This window comes from Pipistrellus hanaki (genome assembly GCF_964339955.1).
Source record: "Pipistrellus hanaki genome assembly, chromosome: 6".
Classification (NCBI taxonomy): Eukaryota; Metazoa; Chordata; class Mammalia; order Chiroptera; family Vespertilionidae; genus Pipistrellus; species Pipistrellus hanaki.
Window position 1 is genome coordinate 50,339,251 of NC_140508.1, and position 26,773 is coordinate 50,366,023.

Sequence of the window (26,773 nt, forward strand, 5' to 3'; positions counted from 1 at the left end):
TAGGATTGACTCAGGCAGCTTAAGATGCTTCTGAATATATTTGGAGTGTATCCATGAGGGAATAAAATAAGCCTCACTCCAAGGAAAGTGAGGCTTCCGATACAAAGAAAGATGGGTGATTTTAAAAAATATATATTTTATTGATTTTTTTTTTACAGAGAGGAAGGAAGAGGGTAGAGAGCTAGAAACATCAATGAGAGAGAAACATTAACCAGCTGCCTCCTGCACACCCCCTACTGGGGATGTGCCCACAACGAATGTATATGCCCTTGACCGGAATCAAACCCGGAACCTTTCAGTCCGCAGGCCTACGCTCTATCCACTGAGCCAAACAGGTTTTGGCAAGACGGGTGATTTGTAAGAGATCAGAATGCAAGTTTCAGAGATTGCATTAGTCCAGCCCCCAGATCTTCATACTCAATGGAAGTTAAGGAGAAAGTAATGAAAGATGTAGTATAGATTTCTCATTTCCTCTTTTGGTGGATGAAGTCATGCACTGAACTGAGGCAGCCGCCGCCTGGGTGAGGAAGCAGCCCCCCCCCCCCCCCCCCCCCCCAGGAACAGCAGTGCTGTATGGGAGGGGGTGAGAGATGGAAACAGGGCTGCTGGTTTGGTACATTTCCACATGCTCAGCATCCAGGACAGTATTCACAGGCCCGGAACTAGATTGGCAGCCAGGTGTGAACTTCAGCAACATCAGCAGCTCTACCTGCGTCTTCAGAAAAACACTGTCCTCTCATGACGATTAGGCACAGGAAGGGACTGGGGACCTCTAAACAAGAATCCCAAAGCAAGAATTGGAAAAATGACAAAAATGCTTGCAGCTCTCCACAGGCAGATAGAATTTTGTTTTCCGTGACAAATTTCAGTATGGGTGGGGAGGAGGTGGGTTTCACCAGGTAGAAACAAGGCCTAAGAAAACCAGTCTTAAGTCTGATGTCTTGTGGAGCCAAATCTTACTCAAAGAAGTGACGCAATACCAATATGAACCCCGAACCTCAGGGCTCGGCTCTGCCCCTCACATTCCAGCAATACCCTCTTTATCCTCAGTCACATTATTCATTTTACAGACGAGGTTCCTGAAAGATTATTCGGCATGTATGAGCTCCAGCTGCTCAAGTTGATTCACTACTTCGTTCTCTGCAGGTAGGCGGCGAGCAGGTCTGACTTTTATTTATCTTCAGTGTATAGCACATAAATAAGTGAATACGTACATGACTGATGAACTAGGAAACAGCTTTAAAATTACCGCTGGCTGTCCCATGTGCTTATTGTTAAATTCTGATACAGTGTCAAATATATTGTCATTTTTAGAAAATTAAGTTAAAATGTAGTCCCTAAACTTCATTTTGAAAATTATTTTGAAATATGCTAGAAATCTCAGTGTGACTCAAAATATTTCTAGGAAGAACATTATTGTTTGCAATTGTTAAGACCTGTCAGGTTTGAAATTAGAGTAATTTGTATCACTGCCATAAAGATCATTTTTTCCCCCGAGATAATATAAATACCTCGGATTTTATTCATTTACATTTACTATTCAGGAAGAGCCACTTCTAAATTAATTATATTGCAAAAAAATTATGAAATAGTCAAATAGTCCTCTTTGGGCTTTTACTAACCCATACACTACAGTAAGCAGGTCTTATAACCGTCTCTTGAGCTTCTGGTAACAGCTGGCAGTTGACATGTCTAAGTCTTATTACAAATTTTCTGGCTTCTTAATATCATCTAAGGAATTGAAATGTGACCAGATTAGCCTTATGTGTTCTGCTGGCTGCTCACACTTATACAGGCTGCTAGTGGTGCACAAGCTCGCATACTATTTCTTATAATTCAGTTTTTATTTAAAAATTTATAGTTTTGGTGTTTGCATACATATTTTGCTCTTATATAGCAATGTAATAAAAAGCTGTTTTTATTAGTGCTGTATTTTTACTAAAAAGTGATATTATTTCATTCTATTTTCTTAAATCCTCACCTGAGGATATTTTTCCCATTGATTTTTAGAGAGAGTAGAAGGGAGAGACAGAGAGAAACACCAATGTAAGAGAGACACATTGATTGGTTGCTTCTAGCTGCCCCAGACCAGGGCCGGGAGCCTGCAACAGCGTACATGCCCTTGACCAGAATTGGACCCTTCAGTCCACAGGCTGACGTTCTATCCACTGAGCCAAACCAGCTAGGGCTTGTTCTATTTTTTATGTGTAATTTATAATGCTGGTAACTTGAAACTTAAATAAAATGAACAAAAGTTACAAATGCTCTTGGGTACTCAGAATATCATTTAATGGAAATAATTGTTACTAATTTAAATATTTAAAAAATACTAATTCTGCTTTGTTTTCTTTGATCATCAATTATTATACATATATTGATTCTAAAAGACTGATGGTAGATGTTATGTAAGATACAGCCTCAGATCAAGGAAGTAAAGCCTAGGGATATTTAGCACATCCATAGGAAACTGTACAAAATGAAGTACAATGCTAATAACGTATTTTTCGGACCATAAGACGCACCAGTTTTTAGAGAAGGGAAATGAAGAAAAAAAGATTCTGAAACAAATAGTGTCCTAAAATATTTTATGTGCATTAAAACCCAACATCACAGTCATAAACACATGTAATCAACCCTGTAAAGTAAACAGCAGCATTTAGAACCATTTAGAACCATTATTAACAAATACAGTCAGCAAAAGACAAAATGTACTGTAAAACACAATAACGAGAGACTTCAGTAATAAATTAGAATAAAGTTGAGGATTTATGGTAAAGGTTCTGCTGAGATCTACAGTACGCCTACCCAGTAGTCAAGCACGGCAACAGAGGGCGGAGAGGAATGATTGGGGGAATAGACGCGGCATTCTTCCGGGCACGGAGTACGGGCCAGCAAGGGGTACAGGCGATGATTACAGTTTGGATTACGCAGTTACCGTACACCGCACCTGGGCTGACATGGAGATATGGCTGCAGCGAGGGCATGGGGGCTGACTACCATACATGGGAACTCCTCTACCACTCGGGGTTTACAGAGCGGGGCAGACACTCTGGGCACGGAGGAATGGACAGTGGCTGCAGCAAGCACACAGAGCCGGGCAAGCACACAGAGACCACACAGAGCCGGGCAAGTAAAAAAACTTTTTTTTTAAAGTATATGTGTAGGCTATATTTGGACCATAAGACGCAGGGACTTTCCCCCCCCCACTTCTGGGGGGAAAAAAGTGCATCTTATGGTCTGAAAAATACGGTAACTACTGCCAGATCTGGGGGCAGAGTCTATTGGAGGAATGCTGGAGGAATTTCAAGCAAAATCCCAAGGTGGGAAGACTTGAGGAAGAACCATTCTATGATTAAAGTAGAACATTTTCTCTCAACAAGGTAAAATGTAGGGAGAGCTGTACTTTTGATAATTAATGCTGATGAATCTGACAAAAATATGGCAAAGGGTGGTAAAAAGCTTCGCAGAGAAAAAAAGATTTATTATTTTATCACTTTCCTTCCTTAATTTCGCCTCCCTGATGGCCATGGAAACCACCAAGTAAGTTTTGATATATAAAATCAAGAGAGGGAAAAATAAGGCAAAAATAATCATTTAATTGAATAATTGGTTCAATCAAATCAGGGAATTTGCAGATTGTATTTAGTTCATGATAAAAATGCCCACTAGAAATATTTTTCTGCCTAGGAGACAGATCTCACTATCCTTGATACTAAAATATTCATTAAAGACTCAAGTATTTATATGGAATCTAGAGAAGACTAATAGTTATAAAAAACAATGTACCAAAATTTTCCATGTCTTACATTTTAAATTGTCACATTAACCCAATATGTTTGATATGTTATCCCCACTTTATAGGTGAGAGATGAAGGTCACCAAAGGCCACCCGTGGACACAGTGATGGAGCAGGATTATGGCCAAGCCTTCTGAGGTCAAATATATTTCTCTGAACTACAGGGTATATTTTACTGCAGCAAAGTCTTCAGAAAAAACAGCTAAAGGGATCTGAATATGTTTTAACTTTATACCAGATTTTTAGCATTTAATACTAACCATGTCCACATAAATACAGTCTATGCTACACAATGTAACAAGAAAAATATATTTGAGCCCAGGCTCCAACTTCATTTTTAAGTTACATGTTATATTAAAAAGCTGATCAAATATTTCAAACATTCATTTCTTTACGATTAATATAGAAGTAGTGAAAATAATTGTTTTCAAACCCATAACATTGTTGTTAAGATCATAATGAAGTTGGAGCTAGAGGAAATTGATGTGTTGTAATTAATTAATTATGTATTTATGTTTGGTTGTGAAATCATCTCCAACTTTTTCATTGATTAGAGAAATAAAATACTATGTTGCATTTTTACTGGCACATTATTTGGGCAAAAATATGACCCATATATGATAATTCCCAAGCACTAGTGATAGGAAAAAATTGGGCATAATTTCTGGGCTAAAGAAACTATTGTATAATATGCTGGGTAGGGATTGGGGTGAAGTTACCACCAACATTATGATAGAAAGATCATGAAGGCTGGAGTAGGAATAAGCTCAAGAATTGCCTCACAGCGGAGGATTGTCTGTACCTGAGTTTGAAGCCAGGAGTTGGAATTTGCTAAGTGGAAGAACGTTTTTGATGGATCAAACAGCCTTTTCAGTGGCACAAATGGTGGATTAGTTGTTGCTAGTGCAAGTCAAGGTGCTTGAGATCAAAATGCTGGGCACTGGAGCATCCAGAAATGAGGCCAAAGGAGGAAATTCCCAAAATGCTCTGTACATACTGCTAAAGATCTTAGATTTCTTTGCTGGAAGCAAAGAGCCACCAGTAAATTAGTTTGATTAGTCCAGCATCATGCTGGAAGCCCACTCTAGTAGATGTCTGGCTTTTATGGGAGGGGCAATTCTAAAGTAGGAACACAAGTTAAAAATCTGTTTATTAACTCAGGTAAGAAATTAGGAGGGGCTGACATTAGTGCTGAGGTAGAAAAATAAGGCAGAGATTCAAGAAATAATTGAAAGCGCCTCAGCAGGATCTAGGGGTTGAGAGTGAACAATGAAATACAGAAGGAAAAGATAATCTCTAGGAAGGAAATACTGATATTCTTAAACTTGAATGGGAAATGAGACATGCAAGTGAAATCAGCAGAAGGTTGAGAAATAAATGGTGAGAAGGAGGTACCCCTTGAAGTATTTGCTTCCTTATGTTGATACTTGGGCTCATGTTTGGGACACAAATATGACTCACAGTTATTTCTTTTGAATCTTACAGGTCAGTGGGAGAAAAAGTTATGTAAACAGATAATTATGATACAATGAAAAAGGGCTAATTATGATACAATGAAAAAGGGCAACAGGACACACACACACACACACACACACACACACACACACACAAGCAGGGATAACACTTAGAGGAAAAGGTTCTTCTTGGCCTGGAGAGAAGAAGAGAGAACATATAAAATAAAAGAAATAGCCTAGGGGCCAGTATTTAGAAATTCGGAAATAGTAAAGATGTGAGGATGAAGGCATTAGGTGACATTACCGAAGTAATTGCCTCTCAACATATGTGTATTAAGTTCATATGTTGCATATCTTAAACTTACACAATGTTACATATCTCAATAAAAATCAGAAGTAAATAAGTAAATAAATAAGTACATAAATGTTTATCAAACAATCCGGGGAGCCAGAATGATCTTCATAAATATCAGATAACATTATGGCCCTCTCACATTTCTACCCTTTCAACAAAATCTTATTGTTTCTTGAGGATTGAAATTAAAATTGCTTACATCATACAATGCCATGCCTGGTTTGGTTCTGCTTCCTAATTTCCTCATCCTCAGCCATTCCTAGAGCTCAGATGTGTCATGCTGCTTCTTCACCTCTGAGACTTACACAGGCTTCGTCATTGTCTAGAACGCTCCTTTTCCATGGCCAGCCCATGATTCACCTTCCTTTTTGCATAGTTGTCTGTCAACCTCAACTTAAAGCTTCTTTTTCAGGAAAGTCATTTCATAAATGAGGTCATGTCCACTTCTCATATACTTTTGATAACATCAAATTCCTCTCCTTTATCCTACTTACTTGTTGCCACTCGTTAACCATTTATGATGTGTTATTTTAGACCCGCAACTAGACAGTTAAGGTCTTTAACACTAAAGTTCATATTTGTCTGAGTTACTACTGGATCCCCAGTGCCTAGCACAGAAGAACCTCAGAGCAAATGTGCAATTTGCTTGATTAAGGAAGGCACAAATCAATGAATGTGTTGAGAAAGACATTCCAGGCAGGAGAAACATATGGAAAAATACAAAAGATTTTAATGGCACATAGTTTTATATGAATGGAAGAGTTGTGTCAAAAGGAGAGTGGTGGAGGACAGCTGAAAATACAGACAGGAATCAGATTGGTAAGGCCCTAATTGCCATGATAACAAATGATATACTGAGCTACCAAATGCTTTCTTTGGGGAATGCATACAATTTGGCTTTTGTTCCATATAACCAGCTACAATGGGCTAGGTAAATGGGGAACAGGCATCTGGCTGAGAGGAGACAAGCTATTATACTTGACTGATGAGACATATTGAGGGTCAGAAGGAGCATAATGTGAGTAAGAATGAGAAAAAGGAGAATAGGAGATGTTGGTTCGGGATGATTTAGTGAGTGATGAAAACACAGTGAATAAGAAAGAGGAAATCAGACATATGATGTGGGCTTGAATTTCTAGGTGTACCCTGGTGCTATCCATCAATAACAAATAGAACACAAGGAAAAGACTTAGGCTTGGGGAACATTTCAGTATGTGGTGATCCCCTGGAGAGATGGAGCCCATGAGTTCAAGGTTGGGCATCATAAACATGTCTAGAGTACAACTTGGAGATTCCTAATAAGTAGCTCTGAATACAGAACTGGAGAGGTATAGTAAGATGAAGGAGAGAACACCAAGTAGTTAATAAACGATCACTGTATTAGTCAACAAAGTAAAAGCAGAGTCAAAGTATTGTTCTTTCAGATATATATCATATTGTGACTAAATTTATTATTTTTATTTTCATAGAAAATACTGCAGAGAAGGTAAGAGCCAAGAGTTTAGGGTCAAACTGCATAGGATTTAAATTTTTCTGCTGTAATTTGCAAACTGGGTGACCTTAGGTATGTTTTTAACTTTTCTAAGCTCCTATTTTTTCTTTTTAATATAGAAAACAGTTTTACACCTAAATGGTTCACTAGGCTTATCACTATGGGTTTCAAACAGAAATAATCTTCCTTTACTTCCAACTGCAGGTTTGACTGATGGAGAATTTCCTTTCTCTGTCCTTGGATGAGAGCTTCGAGGGATCCAGTAGCTTTTCGATCTCTCATTATGACCATTAAGACTCACTGTCAGATATTTTGGCTGTTTGAAATCTGATAGGTTCACATCACCAAACTTCTCCCTCCCTCATCTCCATGCCTGTCAGTGTCTCTAAGGGACCCTGCAGAGGGAAAGGGGAGACAACCCTATCTTTCTTCTTCCTAGTTCCCTTATCTGTCTCATTTTTTGTAATCACCTGTTTGAAGAACAGATTAAAGGAAAAGAAGCAAACTGTTGTACGTTTAGCTGATGATATTTGTATTTATCGCTTGACTATTGATGAATCATCACCTGAGTGGCAGGCATTTAAATAATAGTTCTCACACAAAGTTATATGAGCAGTTCGGACTCTTCTTCCCTGACCCATTTTCTTTGACTGACATCTTGAGACAATTCCTGAGGCCACTAGGTTTTAGCTGCTTGATAGTCCACCTTGCTGGGCAGTGATCACTGGACCCACAGAAAACATATTCATTCTTGCTATCCCAAGATATAGGAGTGCAGGCTTGCCTGACTCTTCCCACTGCCCTCCCAGACCACTTTGTCCAGACCCTAGCCCATGAAATTCTTTAAGTAAGAACCATTCATCATTCCTCTTGCTTGCATATGCTTGTGAACCCCAGGGCATAGATGTCCCAAGAATCATTTGGTCGCAGTGCTCCAGAGCTTCTGGGTAGGAGATGGTCTGGCTCCACTGACAGCAGAAACTAACATTTTTCAAGACTGGTTTTCTAGAGAAACCCTAGCCAGGAGAAAACTCCTATCCGAAGACATCGTAAATTTTCAGTTTCTATTTAATAAAGGCTGTTGGGAAGCTGAGGGTGAAATTTGAAGCACAAGCTTAATCCCTTAAGTTCAATATGACTATATATAACTGCTGTCTTTATGACTTAGAATTACTTTTACCTATTTGTCTCCATTGTAGATTATTCTCCTAGATTTCCAGTTGGTAGGCAAAATTACATCCTATTATATTTATAGGAATGCTTAAGATTTTAGGGTTGTTGTGGAGGTTAAAGGCAATAGTGCATGAAGGGCCTAAATTGATGTTGCTTAGTTATTTTTCTACAGTTCCACAAAGCATTGATGACCGTATGACCTTTAACTAATGTAAACTTCTATTAATATAATGTCAAAAGAAAGTAAATAAAAGAAATTATCATTTCTATTACAGAGCTATGTAAGGAACTGAAAATTAAGGGAAAGGTCTGCTGAGTGTACAAGGGTGAAGATTCTGAATCTGTCCTCCCCCAATTTGAATAAGAAGCCATGTAGAATTTAGAGTTAGAAAGAGTGGGTGTAGTTATTAGCTTCTCCAAGTATTAGTCATATCAGTGTGTATAAAGCACTTGGCTCTGCTCTAAAATGAATGCATATGTCTACCTAAATTCATAAGTTGAGAACCGAATCCCCAAGTTACTGGTATTTGGAGGTGCAACCTTTAGGAGTGATTAGATCATGAAGGCAGAGCCCTCATAAAAGAGACTAGTGTCTTATAAAGGAAGCCGTAGACCGCTGCCTTCCTCTCCCACCATGTGTGAAGCCAGAGTGAGAAGACAACATCTGTGATCCAGGAAGATGACCTTCACCTGAACTGAACTTGCCAGTGCCTTGACCTTGGACCACTTCTCCTCCAGAACTCTGTGATACAAATTCCTATTGTCAGTAAGCCACTCAGTCTATGTTATTTTGTTAAAGTAGCCCAAACAAACTAAGACATGCCCAGAAGTTCAAATTACTCTTGTATAAAAAAACCAGGGAACAGGGAAAACAATTCAATTTTGTGTTGAAAAATCAAGTGATCAATGTTTTTATAGATTTTTTTGTTTTAATAGAATAGTGAGTGATTCTACAATTTTAACCTTGGGTAACATCAAGCTCTGCACAAGTGCAAGTGGAGGCCTAAACGGGTGAAGGACTTGCCCAAGGTCACATGGCCAGTTCTTAATTCGCCCATCGCACCTCACGGTTCTGTAAGTACCTTGAAGGTGAGATAGCTTTCATTGAAGCAGAACACCTCAGATGTCTTTAAAATGCCTACTGTTATTTCTTGTCATAAAAAAGGATAGATTCTCCCTAAGGTATACAGAGAGAATGGAACTACAAAGATATTCACATCAAAGAAAAAGAAAAGGGGAAAAGTCTAATTTTTCTGAGGCTACAACATTCAAGCACAATTAAGAAAGGTATTATTGTTTTTAATTCAACCACAGCTCTTTGGATTCACCATGGTGATTATATGTGTCTATATGTCTCCTACTCCTGCAGGATAGACAGTCTCTGTCCTGTTATTTCCAGTACCTAACCCATAGCAGGTGCTCAATGAGCATCCAGTGAATGAAGACATGGAGCCTGTGAGTAAAGAATTTTGCAAAGCTCTTATATTCAGAAGTCTCTATCTCTCCACCATTTATTCCATTGCCTAGAAGTATAACCTCCATATCTTATTCTTTTGAGATGAGCAGTCTTTTCAGTTCTTGAAATACATAATTAAAAGTGCAGATTTCCTTAGTTGAGGGGAATACTGTAGAGCAGCGTTTTTCAACCGCTGTTCCGCGGCACACTAGTGTGCCGCGAGATGTTGCCTGGTGTGCCGTAGGTGCAGACAAGACAAGAATTTTATAATTTTTCACTATTTTGTTTACTTAATATTTCATAATAAAGTAATTTTAAAATACTTTCTTTGTGTTTATATGATTCCTATTCAAGAGAATTACTTTATATATAGTCAATATAGGCACAGAGTTAAATTTTTTTAACATTTTCTAATGGTGGTGTGCCTCGTGATTTTTTTCATGAAACAAGTGTGCCTTTGCCCAAAAAAGGTTGAAAAACACTGCTGTAGAGGGCCAAATGGGAAGACACCTGGACATTCTATAGACTGGGCCCAGGATATTGGCATAATCATGTCAGTTGCACTCCCGCCCTGGGAGTGCGGAGATGTTCTTAGTTTCTGACTAATATGTTTGTTCAGGAGGGAAGGAGTGGGTGGAACCTGGGTTCTCCCAGGCTCCTTGTTTTCCTGTGAAACCCCTTGTTGGATTGGAGTATAAATACATGTGCTGTGAGGCTTAGGAGGTTGTCAGTCTGTCTCTCCAGCAGAGGAGGTCAGCGGCCCTCCCAGCTCCCAGCTTGAAATCTATTTCTGTCTTCTCTCTTTATTTCTAATATTTCTCAATCCCTGGGCACTTCCACTTAGAACCGGTTCGTTCATCTCTCTTTCCATGAGGGACATGGAAAAGGGAGATCCCTGCAGCTTCAGGCCCCCGCAGAATACCATTCCTCTTTAGCTAAAATATCCTCCTTAGCAGAGATGGATTATAGGATCGTTCTCCAGCCAAGACACTGGGCTCAGAATAAACATCTGCATGAAAGGACTTGAAGGTGAGTACTGAAGATGGAGGAGGGAGGGAAGCATGGTAGAGGGAGTGGGAAGGTACAAACATGAAGATATTAGTAAACTACACACAGCTCCCTCCATAACTACCTACACTAACTTGCCTCTTATTGTCATGTATGCATTCTTAGTATAGCAACATTCAATTGCTACATGAAGGCACTTATTGGACCAAGTCTCAGAAACCATCACACATATGATCAGAATACTAATTAAAGATACACAAACACCCCAAGAAACAAATCTTTGAGTGTCGCTTCAACATTTCACATTTCAAGAATCAATCTTCCAATAATTTGAGGAAGAGGGGGAGGATTATTGAGAATAATTTATAAAGATATCAGAAAGTCTGGTAGTAACCTAGAGAAATTTTCCATAAATATGCATTATGTAACCCAAAAAGAAGTTTGAGTTTGTTCCAACAGCAAATTCAAAAGTAAAGTGGGGAGGGAGGAAGGAAAAAGAAAGCTTCTTTAAAAATCATACTCTGGCATTAAATCAATAATATAGGTTGAAGACTGTGGCTAATTTAAATTGAGGAAGATAATCTTTCTGGTGAGGTCAGTGTTTGCTTTGGGGATTCAAAGTTGAATGATTGACACTAGAAAGGTTCACAAACATACAGTACTGACAAGCTCTGTGGGCACCAGGTAGAACAGATGCATGGTGACGACCCAAAAGAGGTGAGTATAAGGCTGTTGGCTACCTCTCCTGGAATGCCCACTAGCTACATCGTCCCAGGTTCTGTACCAACTATTTTGCAAAGGATGGAGCCCCTTCCTCACAACATAAATTTGGGGGACCATTGTTGTTTGTTATGTAACTACTAGAGGCGCAGTGCATGAAAATTCATGCACTGGAGGGTGTCCCTCAGCCCAACCTGCCCCTTCTCACAGTCTGAGAACCCTCAGAGGGTGTTCTACTGATGGCTGAAGCCCATTACCCATGGAGAGTGGGCCTATGCCACAGTCTGGCCTCCCTCTGAGGAGGTGACCAGGCTGATCAGGGGAAGGCAACTCCCCTATCACCCTGCTGCTGCTGCCACTGCTGGCCACAGTGGCTGCGAGGCCTGAGCCCTGAGCCCTGAGCCTTGCAGCCACTGTGGCTTTGTCCTGATGGATCCGGTGGGCATCTGCCTTAATTAGCATATTGCCCTTTTATTAGTATAGATTGGCAAGCTTGTACTTTGGTGACAGCTCTTCTAGCTGGTCATCCAGGGGATGGAGTGGAGGGGTTTGGGAGGTGTGGGCCAAAGCTGGGCTTACAGAAGAAGGGCTTAGAAGAGTTTGAGGTAAGAGAGAGGAACGTGATATTTGGAGGGACAGAAATAAATATTAAATAAAACATATTAGAAATTGCTTTTTGAAATAATTATCTAATCCAGCTCCTGGAGAATACTTCAGCAAATCTACGTTTGTATCAATGATGTTGCTAGTATATATTGTGTGTTTGGTGTGGTGGGATGCAATGGTTTCTGAGCACAGTCTATACGTGGGCCCAAACTGAAAGAAGATGCTGCAAAGGATCCTAAGAAAACAGTTTACACACACTATCTTCCTTCATCCTTTCAAAACTGGACTGAACCGCTTATACAGCAAGCACTTGGCAGACCAGAAGTCTAGAACTCAGAATGGTAAAAGGTTTTGTTTTAATTAATAGCTGGACAGTGTCCTCAAAATACAGCTAAAAGATAGGCTCACTTTACTTCCCAAATTTGTGTTCTTTCAGCCAAGGTGTTTTCAGGCTTCCCGACCCTAAGGGCTTAGCTTCAGCTGGCTGCTCTAAAGCTGTGTTCATTTCATGCTGTCTCGTGGCCCTCTCACCTGTCACCACCAGCTAAAACAAGGGGCCAAAGCACTGTGACATTCAAGGTCAAGAACATCTGGTTAAAGAGAAAAGACCTTGAGCTCTTTTAAAATTTAAGGAGAAGGTAAAGCTCAGTTGATGCTATTTTTTCTGCTTAGTGAAATCATTAAAACATATACAGCAAACTTTCTGAAGTGGGAAGGAAGCTATTTTATTGCACTTGCAAATTTGCTCTAAGTTTGAAATTATTTCTGAAATTAATTTTTTAAAAGTCCACAGAAACCTAAAGTAACGTCTTTAGGGAGATATATTCAAAATAAAGATTCTAAGGGTCCACTATTACTTGAGCATTTGAAATTGTCATTCATTTTTTTCACTGGTTGACAGCATACAGATTATGTTAATTAATCATTTTCCATGACAAATGCATATTATGTACTTTAAAATATGATATTATTTTATAGGCTTAAAGTTGATTAATAAGATATAAATGGTAAGCAATTATATTATCATAATTATTATTGATTACTAATATTGATGACTAAGATGATGGTGATTATGCCAATGATGGAAGTAAAATATTGTAATTAAGATCGTAAAAATCCAGAGGGATGTTTTTGCTTAATTGTGACATAAAATGTTATTGCATTAAATTCTAGGATCACTGAAAACATCTCAAAGCTCAACAATAAAGTCACAAAGGGCAGAAAAAAAGCCCTCAATCCAGTAGGTAACGACTTGTTGACAGTGTGGCATAATACTTAACTAAATATATATACTCTCTGTGTTCATATCTCAGCTATGCTAAGGAGATGATGATGAGCACAGCATTTAAACAGTTTGTCTATTTTTAAAAAAATTCAAAATAAGATTGGCAATGATATAGCTCATGGGTGAGCTGTAACATCAAATTAGATAATGCTTGCTAAGTGCTCAGAACAATGCCTGGCATGCAATAAGAACTCAATAACTCATTGTTTTTAATGAGATGAGTATCTTATTATGAGATTGTAGAAAGCAGGAAACAAATATACAGGAAGCTCTGCCAGAACAGATTCTGCATCTCAATTATTTTCATATTTCAGCATGCAAGGTAGAATCTGGAACAATTGCAGGTCAAAAATATTGTATTGATGTTGAGCGAACCTAAGAAATAATGAATCAAAGATTTAGACTTGATTGCAGGGAATATAATCTCACATGTGAATACCAGTATTTTGACTGTATCTTCATGTAGAAAAATTCATAATATTTGTGAAGTGCTGATCTCATGAGGACACTGAAAACTCTAAGAAAGTAAATACCTGTTGCCAAAAGTCATACAATAAGAATGTTTCAAAATCAGAATTTGAATTTAGACAATCTGAAACATTATGTTTCATGAAACTATGCATTTTCTCACACACATACACACACACGCACACACCTTACATGAAACTATGAAAGTATGAGAAAAATGGGTTTATGCAGAGACAAAAACAAAACACTGAAGACCTATCCAAATAGACTATAGCATTGATTAGGCATATTGCCAATATTCACTGAAGGGAACTGAATGTCTTCCAGTATATTTTAAAGGAAAGGCCTAAATTACACTCTTTTTAGTTGAATGTGTATTATAAATTATGACCTCAAGTGATTAGTGATTTTTTCCTCTGATGAAGAAATACAGGTTATATTTAAAATAATTTGAAACTATTGAAAAACTTTTCTAGAACATGGGTACGTCATAGGCATAAGAGAATATTTCAGCCACAGATAATGAGAAGGCCACACAGAATCACATTCTTAGAACAATTTTACCTTAGGTTAAGAGAAAGTTGAGCTTTATAGTGGACTGCTTTATAATCTAAAACAGAACATATAAATTGTTGTTAGAAGGAAAAAAATCTATCCTATTCAAGCTAGATGGTGAAAAGTTTAGCACAATAAACTAAATGCCAACTTCGGACAGTTTATGCAGGAAACTAAATAACCTGTTTTTTATATAATTGCTAACATATCTCCTATAGTAAGAACTCATAAATAGTTCAGCTGAAAAAAGTATCTGGATTTTTTTCCAGAAAATGGGAGAATGTAAGAAACAAAAATAGAGGCTGTCAGAGTTAACAGGAGCAATGTAGAGCCTGGAGGTTCAGCAGCCTGGAGAAGTAGTGAGTGGCAGGTAGTGAGAGGCACACTGCCTGGAGGTAATCAAGGGATGAGGTACACAACCCTTGCTTCAGTGAGTGAAAGGAGCTAGAAAGGGAAGGGTAGCAGGCAGAAAACAGGAAGAATCCAAGAGAATAAGGAACAGAATAGACCAAATGGAAATTATATAAAAGGTAAAATAGAAGAAGACTAAGCATGGTTGTATATACTTTAAATGATCTTTTTTTGGAATTGGATACAAATATTATTTCAAAATGAGGCAGTAGGAAGAAAGCGGGCGGGAGGAGGTGGTAAATGGAGCTGGAAGGAGACTTGATTTGGGGTGGTGAGCACATAATAGAATATACAGATGATGTACTATAGAATTATACCCCCGAAGCCTATGTAATTTTATTAACCAATGTCACTCCAATAAATTCAACAAAAATGATTATTAAGAGTAATATACATGTGCAAAAGAGCTAGAAGTAATGCTACCAGTTAACTAATTATCTACACCAGCAGGTCTCTCTACAAGGATGATTCATTTTAAGTCCTTGGAAACCCTCTATTTCAGACTTCACTTATCATTGCCATGACAACCCTTTGCTAGTTCATCAGCACAGCACTGACCATTCTACAAATTCTCCTCTGTTTGCCCACCAGATCTCCTAAAGGAAATACACTTTTCTTTCCGAGGGCACCAGCAAGCATAATAGAGTCTGGGGATGTTTTAAGGTAGCATTGATTTCTCTCTGAATCACTCAGCGAAACTCCTTGGGGCTTTGAAGTGCAAATTTCAGAAGAAAAGTTCCCAGGGAATAGAAGTCTTCTGAGTAGGGTTATGATCGATAGGGAACAAAATAGAAGTGACATATTTATGACTAATATATTCTCCTGCTGAAACAAGTCAAGTTTAAGTCTTTTGTGGGTAACTGCCCTGCTGATTGTGAAGAGTCCTGTTACATTATAATCACTCTGTGATTCTCGTGGTTGTCTGGTCAAAGTGAGGTGTCTGAAAGTATTCGGAGAGGGAAAATGCCATAAGGATGTGCAAGCAGAATTTCAAGCAAGTCAGCATAGCGGCGGAATGGTGGGAAGCTAGCCAACTGAGCAAGCAAGAACCCACAGCAGAGCTCTTTGGAAACAAAGGCATCAGGCAAATTCTCCATGAAGAGGCAGAGTCTTGAAGAATGACACGTGTTGCCAAAACCAGTTTGGCTCAGTGGATAGAGTGTCGGCCTTCAGACTTCGATTACTGTCAAGGGCATGTGCCATGGTTGCGGGCATGTTCCTAGTGGGGTGTGTGCAGGAGACAGCTGATCGATGTCTCTCTCTCATCGATGTTTCTGACTCTCTATCCCTCTCCCTTCCTCTCTGTAAAAAGTCAATAAAAATACATATTAAAAAAAAAAAAAAGAATGCCAGGTGCTACAAATAGCTATGGTTGCCTGAAACAAAAATACTACAACCCCATCTTTGGAAAAATTGCAAGTTGTTATTTTGTTGTGGTTGTAGGCATATTTATGCATAAAGATGATGTTCAAATAAAACCAAATTTTATATATATATATATATATATATATATATATATATGTGTGTGTGTGTGTGTGTGTGTGTGTGTGTGTGTGTATACATATATATGTATGTGTATATATATATATGTGTGTGTGTGTGTGTGTGTAATTATATATTTACACACACACACACATCCTATATAATAAAAGGTTAATATGCAAATCAACCAAATGGTGGAAAAACCGGTCACTATACGCACACTGACCACCAGAGGGTAGACAATCTTCTGGTGGTCAGTGCGCTCCCACAGGGGGAGCAACACTCTGCCAGAAGCCAGGCTCACAGCTGGAGAGCACAGCAGCAGTCGCAGGAACCTCCCCACCCCCCCCCCACCCCCCGTAGCAGCGCTAAAGATGTCCGACTGCCGGCTTAGGCCTGTGGAGAGCAGGCCTAAGCCATCAGTCAGACATCCCCCAAGGGCTCCTGGACTGTGAGAGGGTGTAGGCCAGGCTGAGGGCCCCCCCCCCCCCTAGATTTCACAAATTTCATGAACCAGGTCCTCTCTCTTATATACATACATATATATATATATATATATATATATATATATATATATATGTGTGTGTGTGTGTGTGTGTGTGTGTGTGTGTGTGTGTGTGTGTGTGTATGTATATGAGAGAGAGAGAGAGAGAGAGAGAGAGAGAGAGAGAGAGAGAGAGAGAGAATTTATGTGTAGGAAAGTCCAGCTAAGTGTACTGGGTATCCTGCATTTGGATCTGAGTTAAAATCAATGTTTATTAGAGTTTTATTTTTATTTTTATTTTTGGAGACTCTAGGTGAGAATCCATCCCTTGGTTTTTCTAACTTAGAAGATGCCCACATTCCTTGGCTCCTGGGCCCCTTCCATCTTCAAAGACAACAGTGACCATTTGAGTCTTTCTCTTGGTATACCATTCTGACACTGACTCTTCTGCCTTCATCTCCAAATTAAAAGAGCCTTGTGATACCATTGGGCCCACCTCGAACATCCAGAATAAACTATATAGCTTAGGGTCATCTGGAGAGCAATCTTAATTCAACCCATAGTCTTTCTTTTCTTTTGCCATGTTACACAACAGATGCACAGGTTCCGGACTTTCAGATGGAGACATATGCATGGATCACCTTTCTTCCTACCACAGTTCAACCTGGGGCCCCTAGAGATTCGAGTCCCTCCAACAAGCAAAAATACATTCACTCAATTCTAGGTGCCCAAAAGTATTAGATATTCCCAATACATGATAATGGGCAGGCATAGAATACTAACATTTACAGATATCTCTGTCCAAAAAAAGGAGAAAGTCAAAGACAAACCTACAAGTCTCAAGAAATTTTGAAATTCAGATGGAAAATTCCACTTCCAGGCACCAAAATCTGTATTTGTCTGTTATTGCTGTTGTAACAAATTACCATGAACTTAGTGGATTTAAACTAGGGGTGTCGAACTCAATCAGAGAAGGGGCCAAAATCTAAAATCCAGCCTAAATCGCGGGCCGAATGGTTTACTGAACAGTCATAAACTGACAATGTCATAAACTGACAGCGGAGTGCAGTGATGACAGCGCGGTGCGGGCCACATTGCAAGGCCTGGCGGGCTGGATTTGGCCCGCGGGCCTTGTGTTTGACACATGTGATTTAAACAATGCTGATTTTTTTAATCTTACAGTTCTGGATATCAGATATCTAAAATGGGTCCCACTGGGTTAAAATCAACATGTTGGTAAGGCTGTGTTCCCCTCTGGAGGATCCAGATGAAAATCCATTCTTTGGCTTGTGAACTCTTCCTCCATCTTCAGAGCTAGAAGTAGTCATTGGACTCTTCCTTATATCACATACTCTGACATCAACTTTCTGTCCCTCCTTTGTACATTGAAGGACTTCTGTGGTTACATTGGTCCCTCCAGATAATCCAAATTGATCTCCCTATGCTAAAGTCAGCTGATTGGCATCCTTATCCCAACCTACTGTCTTAATTTCCCATTGCCATGTAACCTAAATATTCAAGTTCCAAGTCACAGGTCATAGACATATTTTTGTTGTTGGTGTCTACTACACCTACTTTCTCTTTTCTTATAATCTATGAAGGAAGGTGGGATCTTTTACATACTGTATTTCTGCAGTGTTAGCCTCATAGGTCAATAAATATTTGTTGAATAAATGTAAGCAGTAAATACACCCTCGTGGAAATTCAGTTATTCTGTGCATTCATATAAAAATAGTTACATAGCTATAATGGCATAAAAATTCTAAAACAGGAAAACATTTTTCAGTGAAAGAAATAACTATGTGAGTAGTTTTCCTGATAATCCCCTGATTTATTTTGCACATAAATAAAATAATAATATGCCTCAAGCTATCTGTAAATTACTATGAAAGAAAAATGTTCTAAAAAATGAAAAGGCCACATAATATTTTCTTAGGCAAAATATATAGGATATTTACAGCTTGAAAAGCGTACTTCTTGAATATACAATAAGTTAAACCATAGTTTTCCAAAAGATTTACCAAGATGACAAATAATGACAGAAATAAACAAGTGAATGAAAAATGAAGGTAGCTCATAGGCATTATTTCTGTTTTGTTTCTTGAATATTCTCCTTGCTCAAATGACACAATTTCTCCTTTGAACAATTTAAGTGAAGAGTGGATTCTGGTCCTTTGATATGGGAACTACTGTGTAATTGGGTGCAGAGGTGATGCTATGATTGATGGAAGCATGACCTTGGCTAGTTCATAAGACACCATGCAAATTAGTAAACAAGACTCAGTTCCCAGTGTAGATACAAAAATGATCTATTCCAAGATTTCTGAAAGAGAGTGGGATAAGCCCTTCTCTCCCCTTCTACTGAGAGTCCTTAATGCACACAAGTGTACAGCAGAGCCGGAGTGAGGGATGGTGTTGCTGATTGGAAGCAACTAACATCACAAGAAAAAGCCAGAGATGTGTGTGAAATTGTGATGCGTGTAGGAGGAAGAAATGATTGTTTCTTTAAGTGTTTAGTATGGGAGTTACAGGTTTCAAGACATGAGGCCATGATGCACAACCGACCATGTCAGTAACAGCAGAAATTTGAGAAGCACAGGAAATGAGTCACAGAGTTCATGAAGGCTCAGTGGGGCTGCCAAGGCAGAATTTTACATTAGAGGTGGAGGGAGGGGAGATTGGTCATTGTGAATTGAGACGTTTCAGACAACATGGAAGAGGTGAATTTTTAAATCATACACCAGTGGATGGTAAAATGTAGGTGATATAGTATTATCCCTTAATTAAACTTCTTAATGTAACTGTACCAACAGTACTTGCAATATGTGATGTAATTAAAGTCATGATTTCTACCCTTTCTAGAAGGCGAATCAGCACAGTGGTTACATAACTGATGTACAGGAAGGAGCTTAACTTCTACACAGAGTTCACGAATCCAGGCTACTTCCCTAGACCTGTGGTTTCTTTACCTTTAAAGTGAACAGGTTGAAGGAGATGAACTCTGAGGTCTCTTTCTGCTCTAAAGAAAATATGCATCTACAATGGAAATACACCCGAGACTCTCTGTGGTCTAGTCCCAGATACACCATATTAAAAAAAAGTGCAGTATAGCAATTAACCACTAAATAAATAGAAACACACCAAAACACGTCTCCCCCTCTGCAGGACACAAGATGAGGAAGACATTCTTTCCGTGCAGGAAACTTCTTAAAAATCTCCCTTCCCCTTTGCTACTGCTTTCAATATTCTCTGCACAGATGGGAGCTAATCCTGGAAATTTTCTCTCCCACACTCGGCATCTCATCTCTCTTGAACACCCACCTAGACCAACAGCATATTCTCTCTCTCTCTCTCTCTCTCTCTCTCTCTCTCTCTCTCTCTCTCTCTCTCTCTCATCCCTCCCTCCCTCCCTCCTTCCCTCATCCTTCTTCCTGAGCTCTCTATTGAATACATTAGATCAGCCAGGTTAAGGGCTGGCGGAATGAGAGTAAGGGATCAATGAAATTGCCCTCACGTGGTTTCTATTAGGCGCTGATAAATTTGTCCCTCTGTGACTCAATGTTTTAACTTTATTTCTTGGAAAATTTGCCTCAAGAAGACATGTGACTTTGCCTCTTACCTTTTCCTTTTGTCAGCCTATGCTGGGGCTAAAATTAAAATACTTTGGGTCTGTAGTGTAAATATAATAGAAGGACAACAAACTATCTGACCCAATTTTCTTTGATATTATATTTCTATATGAAAAGCAAATAAAGTCCTTATTTTAACCTTAGCCTCACAAACCTTTTATTCTTTTATCTTTAGAGCAAAATCCAAATGAAACTTCAGTTGTTGAAATACAGATGTATGCATATTTTTTTTCTTATTTACCAGAGCATATATCAAAATCCTGAGTATCTAAACAAGAACATTTAGGAACTTTCAGCATGGTTACACTCACACATGCATTTACATTTTAGATAGAAAAGGAAACATATTGCGCTGAATAATTACAATTGTATCAAATCCATGACAATATTTTCCCTAAATAATAGATTTGATTTCATATGCATAGAAATCTTTTTTAAACTCTCCATTTAAATCATTGCACTGCAGTGTGTCCTCTCCATTGCTTTGAAGTCTGTCAGACAGAGTTTGAGAGGAGGCTAGGAACCGGGCAGAATGTTCCTAAGACACTTTGAGCTCCTCAGATGAAAGGTGCTATTTAAGTACAAAGTAGCACCAGAAATTAAACTAATTTAACAACTCCACTCATTTCTGTAACAAGACCGAACTCAACCTCACCGATTGGGTGCCTCGAGACATAATTGTTACATTAAATTTCTCCAATAAGGGGATTATAACTTTGTTTCCTAAAACTAGTTCAGAAGACATGTCATCCAAAAAGGAAGACTCCATAAACATCAGTGCTATATCTGTACACTGCAAAAAATCTCCCATTAGGGAGTAGAAAGCAAGGTGGACAAATGATATGTTTCTAAAGAGACTGAAATGGTTACTCTCCCGGAGTGGACAGCATCCCAGATGTTTTACTTTAACATTGAACAAAATCCCCCGTAATAGCCACTGGACTGAGGGTGGGTAGGAAGTACTGCTTCTGTTTTTTCCGTAGTTTATATTTTTATTGTGGAAAAAAATGAGGCTTGGAAGCAGCTGGCTAGAGAGAAAACTCAACGTTGTTCTCTAAGTAAAAAACAAAACAAACAAAAAAAAACACACACATACACACACACAAAACAAACAAACAAAAAACAAAACAAAACTGTGGACTATGGAGAAATGGTATTCTCCCATCTAAAAACTCATTTAAAATTACCTACACTGACAGGCATGCCTCAGAGCATCAACCTAAGAACTAGGAGGTCAGGGTTCAATTCCCAGTCAGGGAACTATCCCTGGTTGCAGGCTCAATCCCAGTAGGAGGTGTGCAGGAAGTAACCGATCTTATCATTGATGTTTTTTTTTATCTCTCTCTCCCTCTCCCTTCCTTTATGAAATTAATAAAAATCTTTATTAAAAAATAAAATTATCTACTATAGTATTTTTCCTTTTAAAGGTTTTCATCCTAAACTAGAGGCCCGGTGCACAGAATTCGTGCACTGGTGGGGAGGCATGGTTTCAGGAGGCTTGGCCCTCTGTGGGAGCTCCGCCCATCCTGGTTGCTCATCCTGGTCAGCTGACTGGCACTCTCACTGTGGGAATGCACTGACCACAGGGGGCAGCTCCTGTGTTGAGCATCTGTCCCTTGGTGGTCAGTGTGCATTATAGTGACTGGTTGACACTCACTCGTGCATTTACATTTTAGATAAAGAGAAAAAATATTGTGCTGAATAATAACAATTGTATCAAATCCATAACACTGTTCGGTCCCTAGGCTTTTATTATATAGGATAATTTTATTTTCACAAGTACTATCAAATTTATGGTCTCTTTTTTCAAAAATTAAAGCATTACTGATCATACAATAAATTTTCAATCTACCTCTATCTTAGTCCATTTAAACAACTTAACAAAAGGAAGACAAACAATCCAATAAAAATATGGGCAGTAGACCTAAATAGACACTTCTCCTAAGTGGACATACAGATGGCCAAGAGACATAAGCAAAAATGTTCAAGGTCACTAATCATCAGAGAGATGCACATTAAAATGACAATGAAGTGCCACCTCAAATCTGTCAGAATGGCAATTGTCAACAAATCAACAAATGATAAGTGCTGGCAAGGATATGGAGAAGAGGAAAACCTTGTACACTGCTGGTGGGAATGCAGACTGGTGCAGCCACTGTGAAAAACAGCATGGGGACTCCTTAAAAAATTAAATATATAACTCCCGTTTGACCCAATGATCCCACTTCTAGGAATATATCCTAAGAAACCCAAAACACCAATCAGAAAGGATATATGCACCACTATGTTCATAGCAGAGCAATTTACAACAGCTAAGATCTGGAAACAACCCAAGTGCCCATCAGTAGATAAGTGGATAAAAAAGCACATTTACACCATGGAATACTACACAGCAGTAGAAAAAAAAAAAAAAGAAAAGAAAAGGATCTCTTACTCTTTGAGACAACATGGAGGGACATGGAGAACATTATGCTAAGTGAAATAACTTAGTCAGAGAAAGATAAGTATCACATGATCTCGTTCATATGTGGAATCTAATGAAAAAAATAAACTGATGAACAAAATAGATCCAGAGACACAGAATGGGAGAGACTGATGAATCTCAGAAGGAACGGGGCGGGGGGATGGGGGGTGGGATGAAGAGTGATTAATCAGGAACTTACATACATATATGCATAGCCCATGGACACAAACAATGGTGTGGGGAAAGTCTGGAAAGGGTGGCTGTGGGGTAAAAGGGGTGGGAGGGGAGACACATCTGCAACAATAAAGATGAGAAAACAACTGCATTCTATTACTGTGAGTACTTTTATATGCTTTCCTATTTAATTACCTGTGAGTTATCAAATTTTCCATGATGTAACTTTTAACAGTTTCAATAATCCTGAATTCATGTTTGTTCTCAGGAGTGGAAGAGTATACTGTTGAGGAGACATCACAACTCTGTCTACACAGGAAAGAAGAGAGGTTTTCCCTACAAGTATACCTGGGAACCTCCTGCCAGGACCTGGGTCCCTGGCCCTTCCTTAAAGCTCACCATAGTCCTTTAGTTCTGCACACCCCAGGATCTACCAGCTGACTTCTGACCATTGCTTAGTCTCACTATCCTTCAGTAATCCTAGGTGATTCATCACTGCACTGTGGACTCCAATAATGACACTATCCAAAAATCACACAATTCCTAATAAATGAGAAATCATCAGAATGGGTCTGGAGATATAGGAAGAGCCCCTGGAAGAGCGTTTCTATGGCATTTTTGCTGGCTCTGCCTTCCTACCCTCCACACCAAGTTGGCTACTTCCCATTGAAGCTCCCCTAGGAGCCAGAGATGGAAGGGTATTGTTTTTTTAAGTTGAGTAGAGAAGAAAGTCAAAGATACTTTCTTTGACTTTATTAAGATATTAAGAATCAGAAACAAGTTTTGCAATGAGGGCTGACACAAATTAGTGTCCTGGATAGGCAAGACAAACACTGAAGACTGGACAGGGAAACCAAACCATGCAGTGTGAGACACAAAGCATCATTGAAAAATGATACACATTATGCAGCCAAATCAAGCATTGTGGCTGCATGCTACTAATAAGCCTGTCATCTAAGCCTCAAAATTGGGTTCCACATGCACCATCAACCTTCTGATTATAATGTGTATACCCATGTATGTTTGCTCATAGAAAAAAACTGAGCCTTGAGATTCTAAGAATTCTTAATGTTAATAGGTGTGTATTTGTACATGTACTAGTATGTGTATATGTATATACATGTATAAGCATATAGTCAGCCCCATTAGCTTGGTTAATATGATTTAATCTTGTGGTAGGAGTATTCTCTGTGTGATGACATCATGAGACTATCAGGTTAGGGTCCAAATTGAGACTGTAGTAAATTCTTAAAATTAATAAAACCACCTGGCATTCCCATAGCTTTTTCTCCTTTGACATATTTTATGACTCTGCCATCAGAAATAACTATAACCCCTATGGGGAGGCTTAGACCCAATTAAACAAACTTAATAAAGAGTGACATCATATAGATATTAGTTTGGCATATCAGGGGACATTTGTTCTCTTAATCTATACCAAAACTCCTTTGCTTTTAAAGAACATGTGATCAAATTAATAAAATGAATAACTACAGTGGTTGAGATCTTTAGGAAGTGAATAAGTTCATCAATACATATTGGTTGACAATTTATCTTCAAACAATCCTATGAGGTGTTTGATATTATTCTGATTTTACAAATAAAAATATTGAGGCATAGACTGTTAAGGGTTAGGTGCAAAATTTATAGCAAGCAAGAAACAAGAGAGGCAGGATAGGATGCCAGAACAGGTTCCAAGCCTCACAGCCAGGCTGGTGTCAGGTCTCCTGGTGACCAGCGTACAGCCCCTCCTCTCCAGTGTGTGAGGGGCCACTCAGGTGCACTAGTGATATCAGCAATGTCTTACATATTCATGAAGTTGACTTTAGGATCTCTTCCCTGTCAGTTTCCCAAATCCCTACCAAGTGAAAATGAAGCCAGATTAAACCAAACCTGCCTGACTCCCTATTCCCTAAATGCTGTCTCAATTATCACCCATCCCTGGCCGCTCCCTGTTTCATTAGCTAATTGGCTTCCTCAATACTGCCTCTTAATGAAATACACTGTGGATTACCGTGCCATGAGGCAATGGCCTGGGCCTGTAGAACATCAACTTCTACTGCCATGGGGGTTTTACAAACCTTCTTCAGATCGTCCCACTCTTGTCTCATATGCCCAAGTGTCTGCTTCCGTATATGACAGTGAAAAACAAGCCTAGGCCAATCCTTAATGCATCTTTAATTTCACAAATCAGTTTGTCACATCCCCTCCTGATTCCGTTGTTCCTGGTAATGAGATTTCCTTTCCTAGATGAAGTGAGGCACCTCTAAAGTAACAAGGAGTGAAGAACAATAAATACCCTGGGATCCACGTGGCTGCTCTCAACCTGGGGAGGGGGCTGAACTGCACCTGTCATGGGCATCTCCAGGAGAGCCGGAAAGGTAGGCTGCATTGCTTATGTTGATAGACTATGTGAATTGAGCCTCCCTTTGTGAAACCACAGTTTTCAATCCTAGACGTGATTCCCAAGACCACTGACTCCAGGATTAAAATATAACTGGTAAAAGCCTAGACCATACCATACACAGCTATCTTTAGGCCCTGGTTACCCTCAAAAGGATCAGTTAAGGAAATATATAATTCCATTTACAACTCTAGCACGAATAAAATCATCTGAACCTCTGCACTTTTTTGCAATACAAACAAAGAGTTTGAGTGCCACATATAAAATAGCCATGATTTCTGTAAACAATAGAATATTAGCAAAACATAATTAAACCCACAATATCCTAGTGATCTTATGAAAATACTAATATTTAAGGTAAATATACATGGTACAGTTAATATCTGACTTATTTAACATAACTCATACTACCATACTGAAAGTCACCATTAATTTTATATTATTTTTAAAATTTTAGTGCTTGCACTGAGCATCCAAGCCCTGCTCTGGTGTAACATAGAACAGAAACTGCAACAAAGTTCACATATATTCTAATGTCAACTCTTGTCTGTTATAACCTAGGTAAAAAAGTATGTATTAACTGAAAACAATAATATAATTATATATAAATAATGTCCTTCATGCAATTTGATCTATGTTTCCATTAAAAGAAATGCCTTCTGTTCATCGAATCTCAAGTTGCTTTAGCCTGATGTTCTCAAAGTTTAAAAATGTGATTACCAGTTTTTTTTTCTTCTTGTACTAAATGATAACTCATCATAAAGTGAGCCAGTCAACATCACAGAGCCTTTTTAAATTAGCAGGTTAAAAGAAGAATTGACATAAAGTTCACAATTACATAATTACAGGTAATGACTGCCAGGCCTTGCAAATGAACATTTGGCTGCCCTGGGTCTCAGTTTTCCTTTCATCCCAACACTTAGGGATTTGCATTTCTATAAAGAGATTAGACTGTTTTATGCTAAGATCCATTTGCTTTAAAAATTATAGTTTCTTCAGAACAAATGAATTTTTATTCAAATTCTCCAGTGATTGCTTTGATGGATACATTTTACAAATACTCCAATTGACTTTTTCGAGTTTATTGGGATTTAATGTGTAATTAGTTTCCTTATTACAGACTGTCTCTGAAATTACACATTTCAGCATAATGGAAATCCACTTAATTAAATGTTGCTGATGACCATCCAGACCCCTGAATCACTTTACCTCTTATGTAGGCTTAAGGAAAACTTATTTTCCTTTCAGAGTTTATGAAATGAAAAGAGAGAACATTATAGGTTTGATTTTAAATAGAATGACAAAATTCCTCGAAAAATTATAAAGTTATCTTACAAAAGTTCTTGTACTAGGAAGA

The 26,773-nt window shown here is 38.6% G+C and overlaps 1 protein-coding gene across 6 annotated transcripts in view; it reads right to left on the minus strand.

Annotated features, from left to right (window-relative positions):
* NETO1 (neuropilin and tolloid like 1) overlaps positions 1–26,773 on the minus strand; it is an 89,225-nt gene that overhangs the window by 51,848 nt on the left and 10,604 nt on the right. Inside the window, exon 5 of one of the 6 annotated variants that reach the window (XM_084888313.1) lies at positions 24,202–24,870. The exons of the other annotated variants lie outside the window; for them this stretch is intronic. Coding sequence (XP_084744439.1) covers positions 24,824–24,870 — 47 coding nt within the window. The 3' untranslated portion in view covers positions 24,202–24,823. Of the gene's footprint in view, positions 1–24,201; positions 24,871–26,773 lie in introns of those variants that run through there. 6 annotated transcript variants of the gene reach the window in all.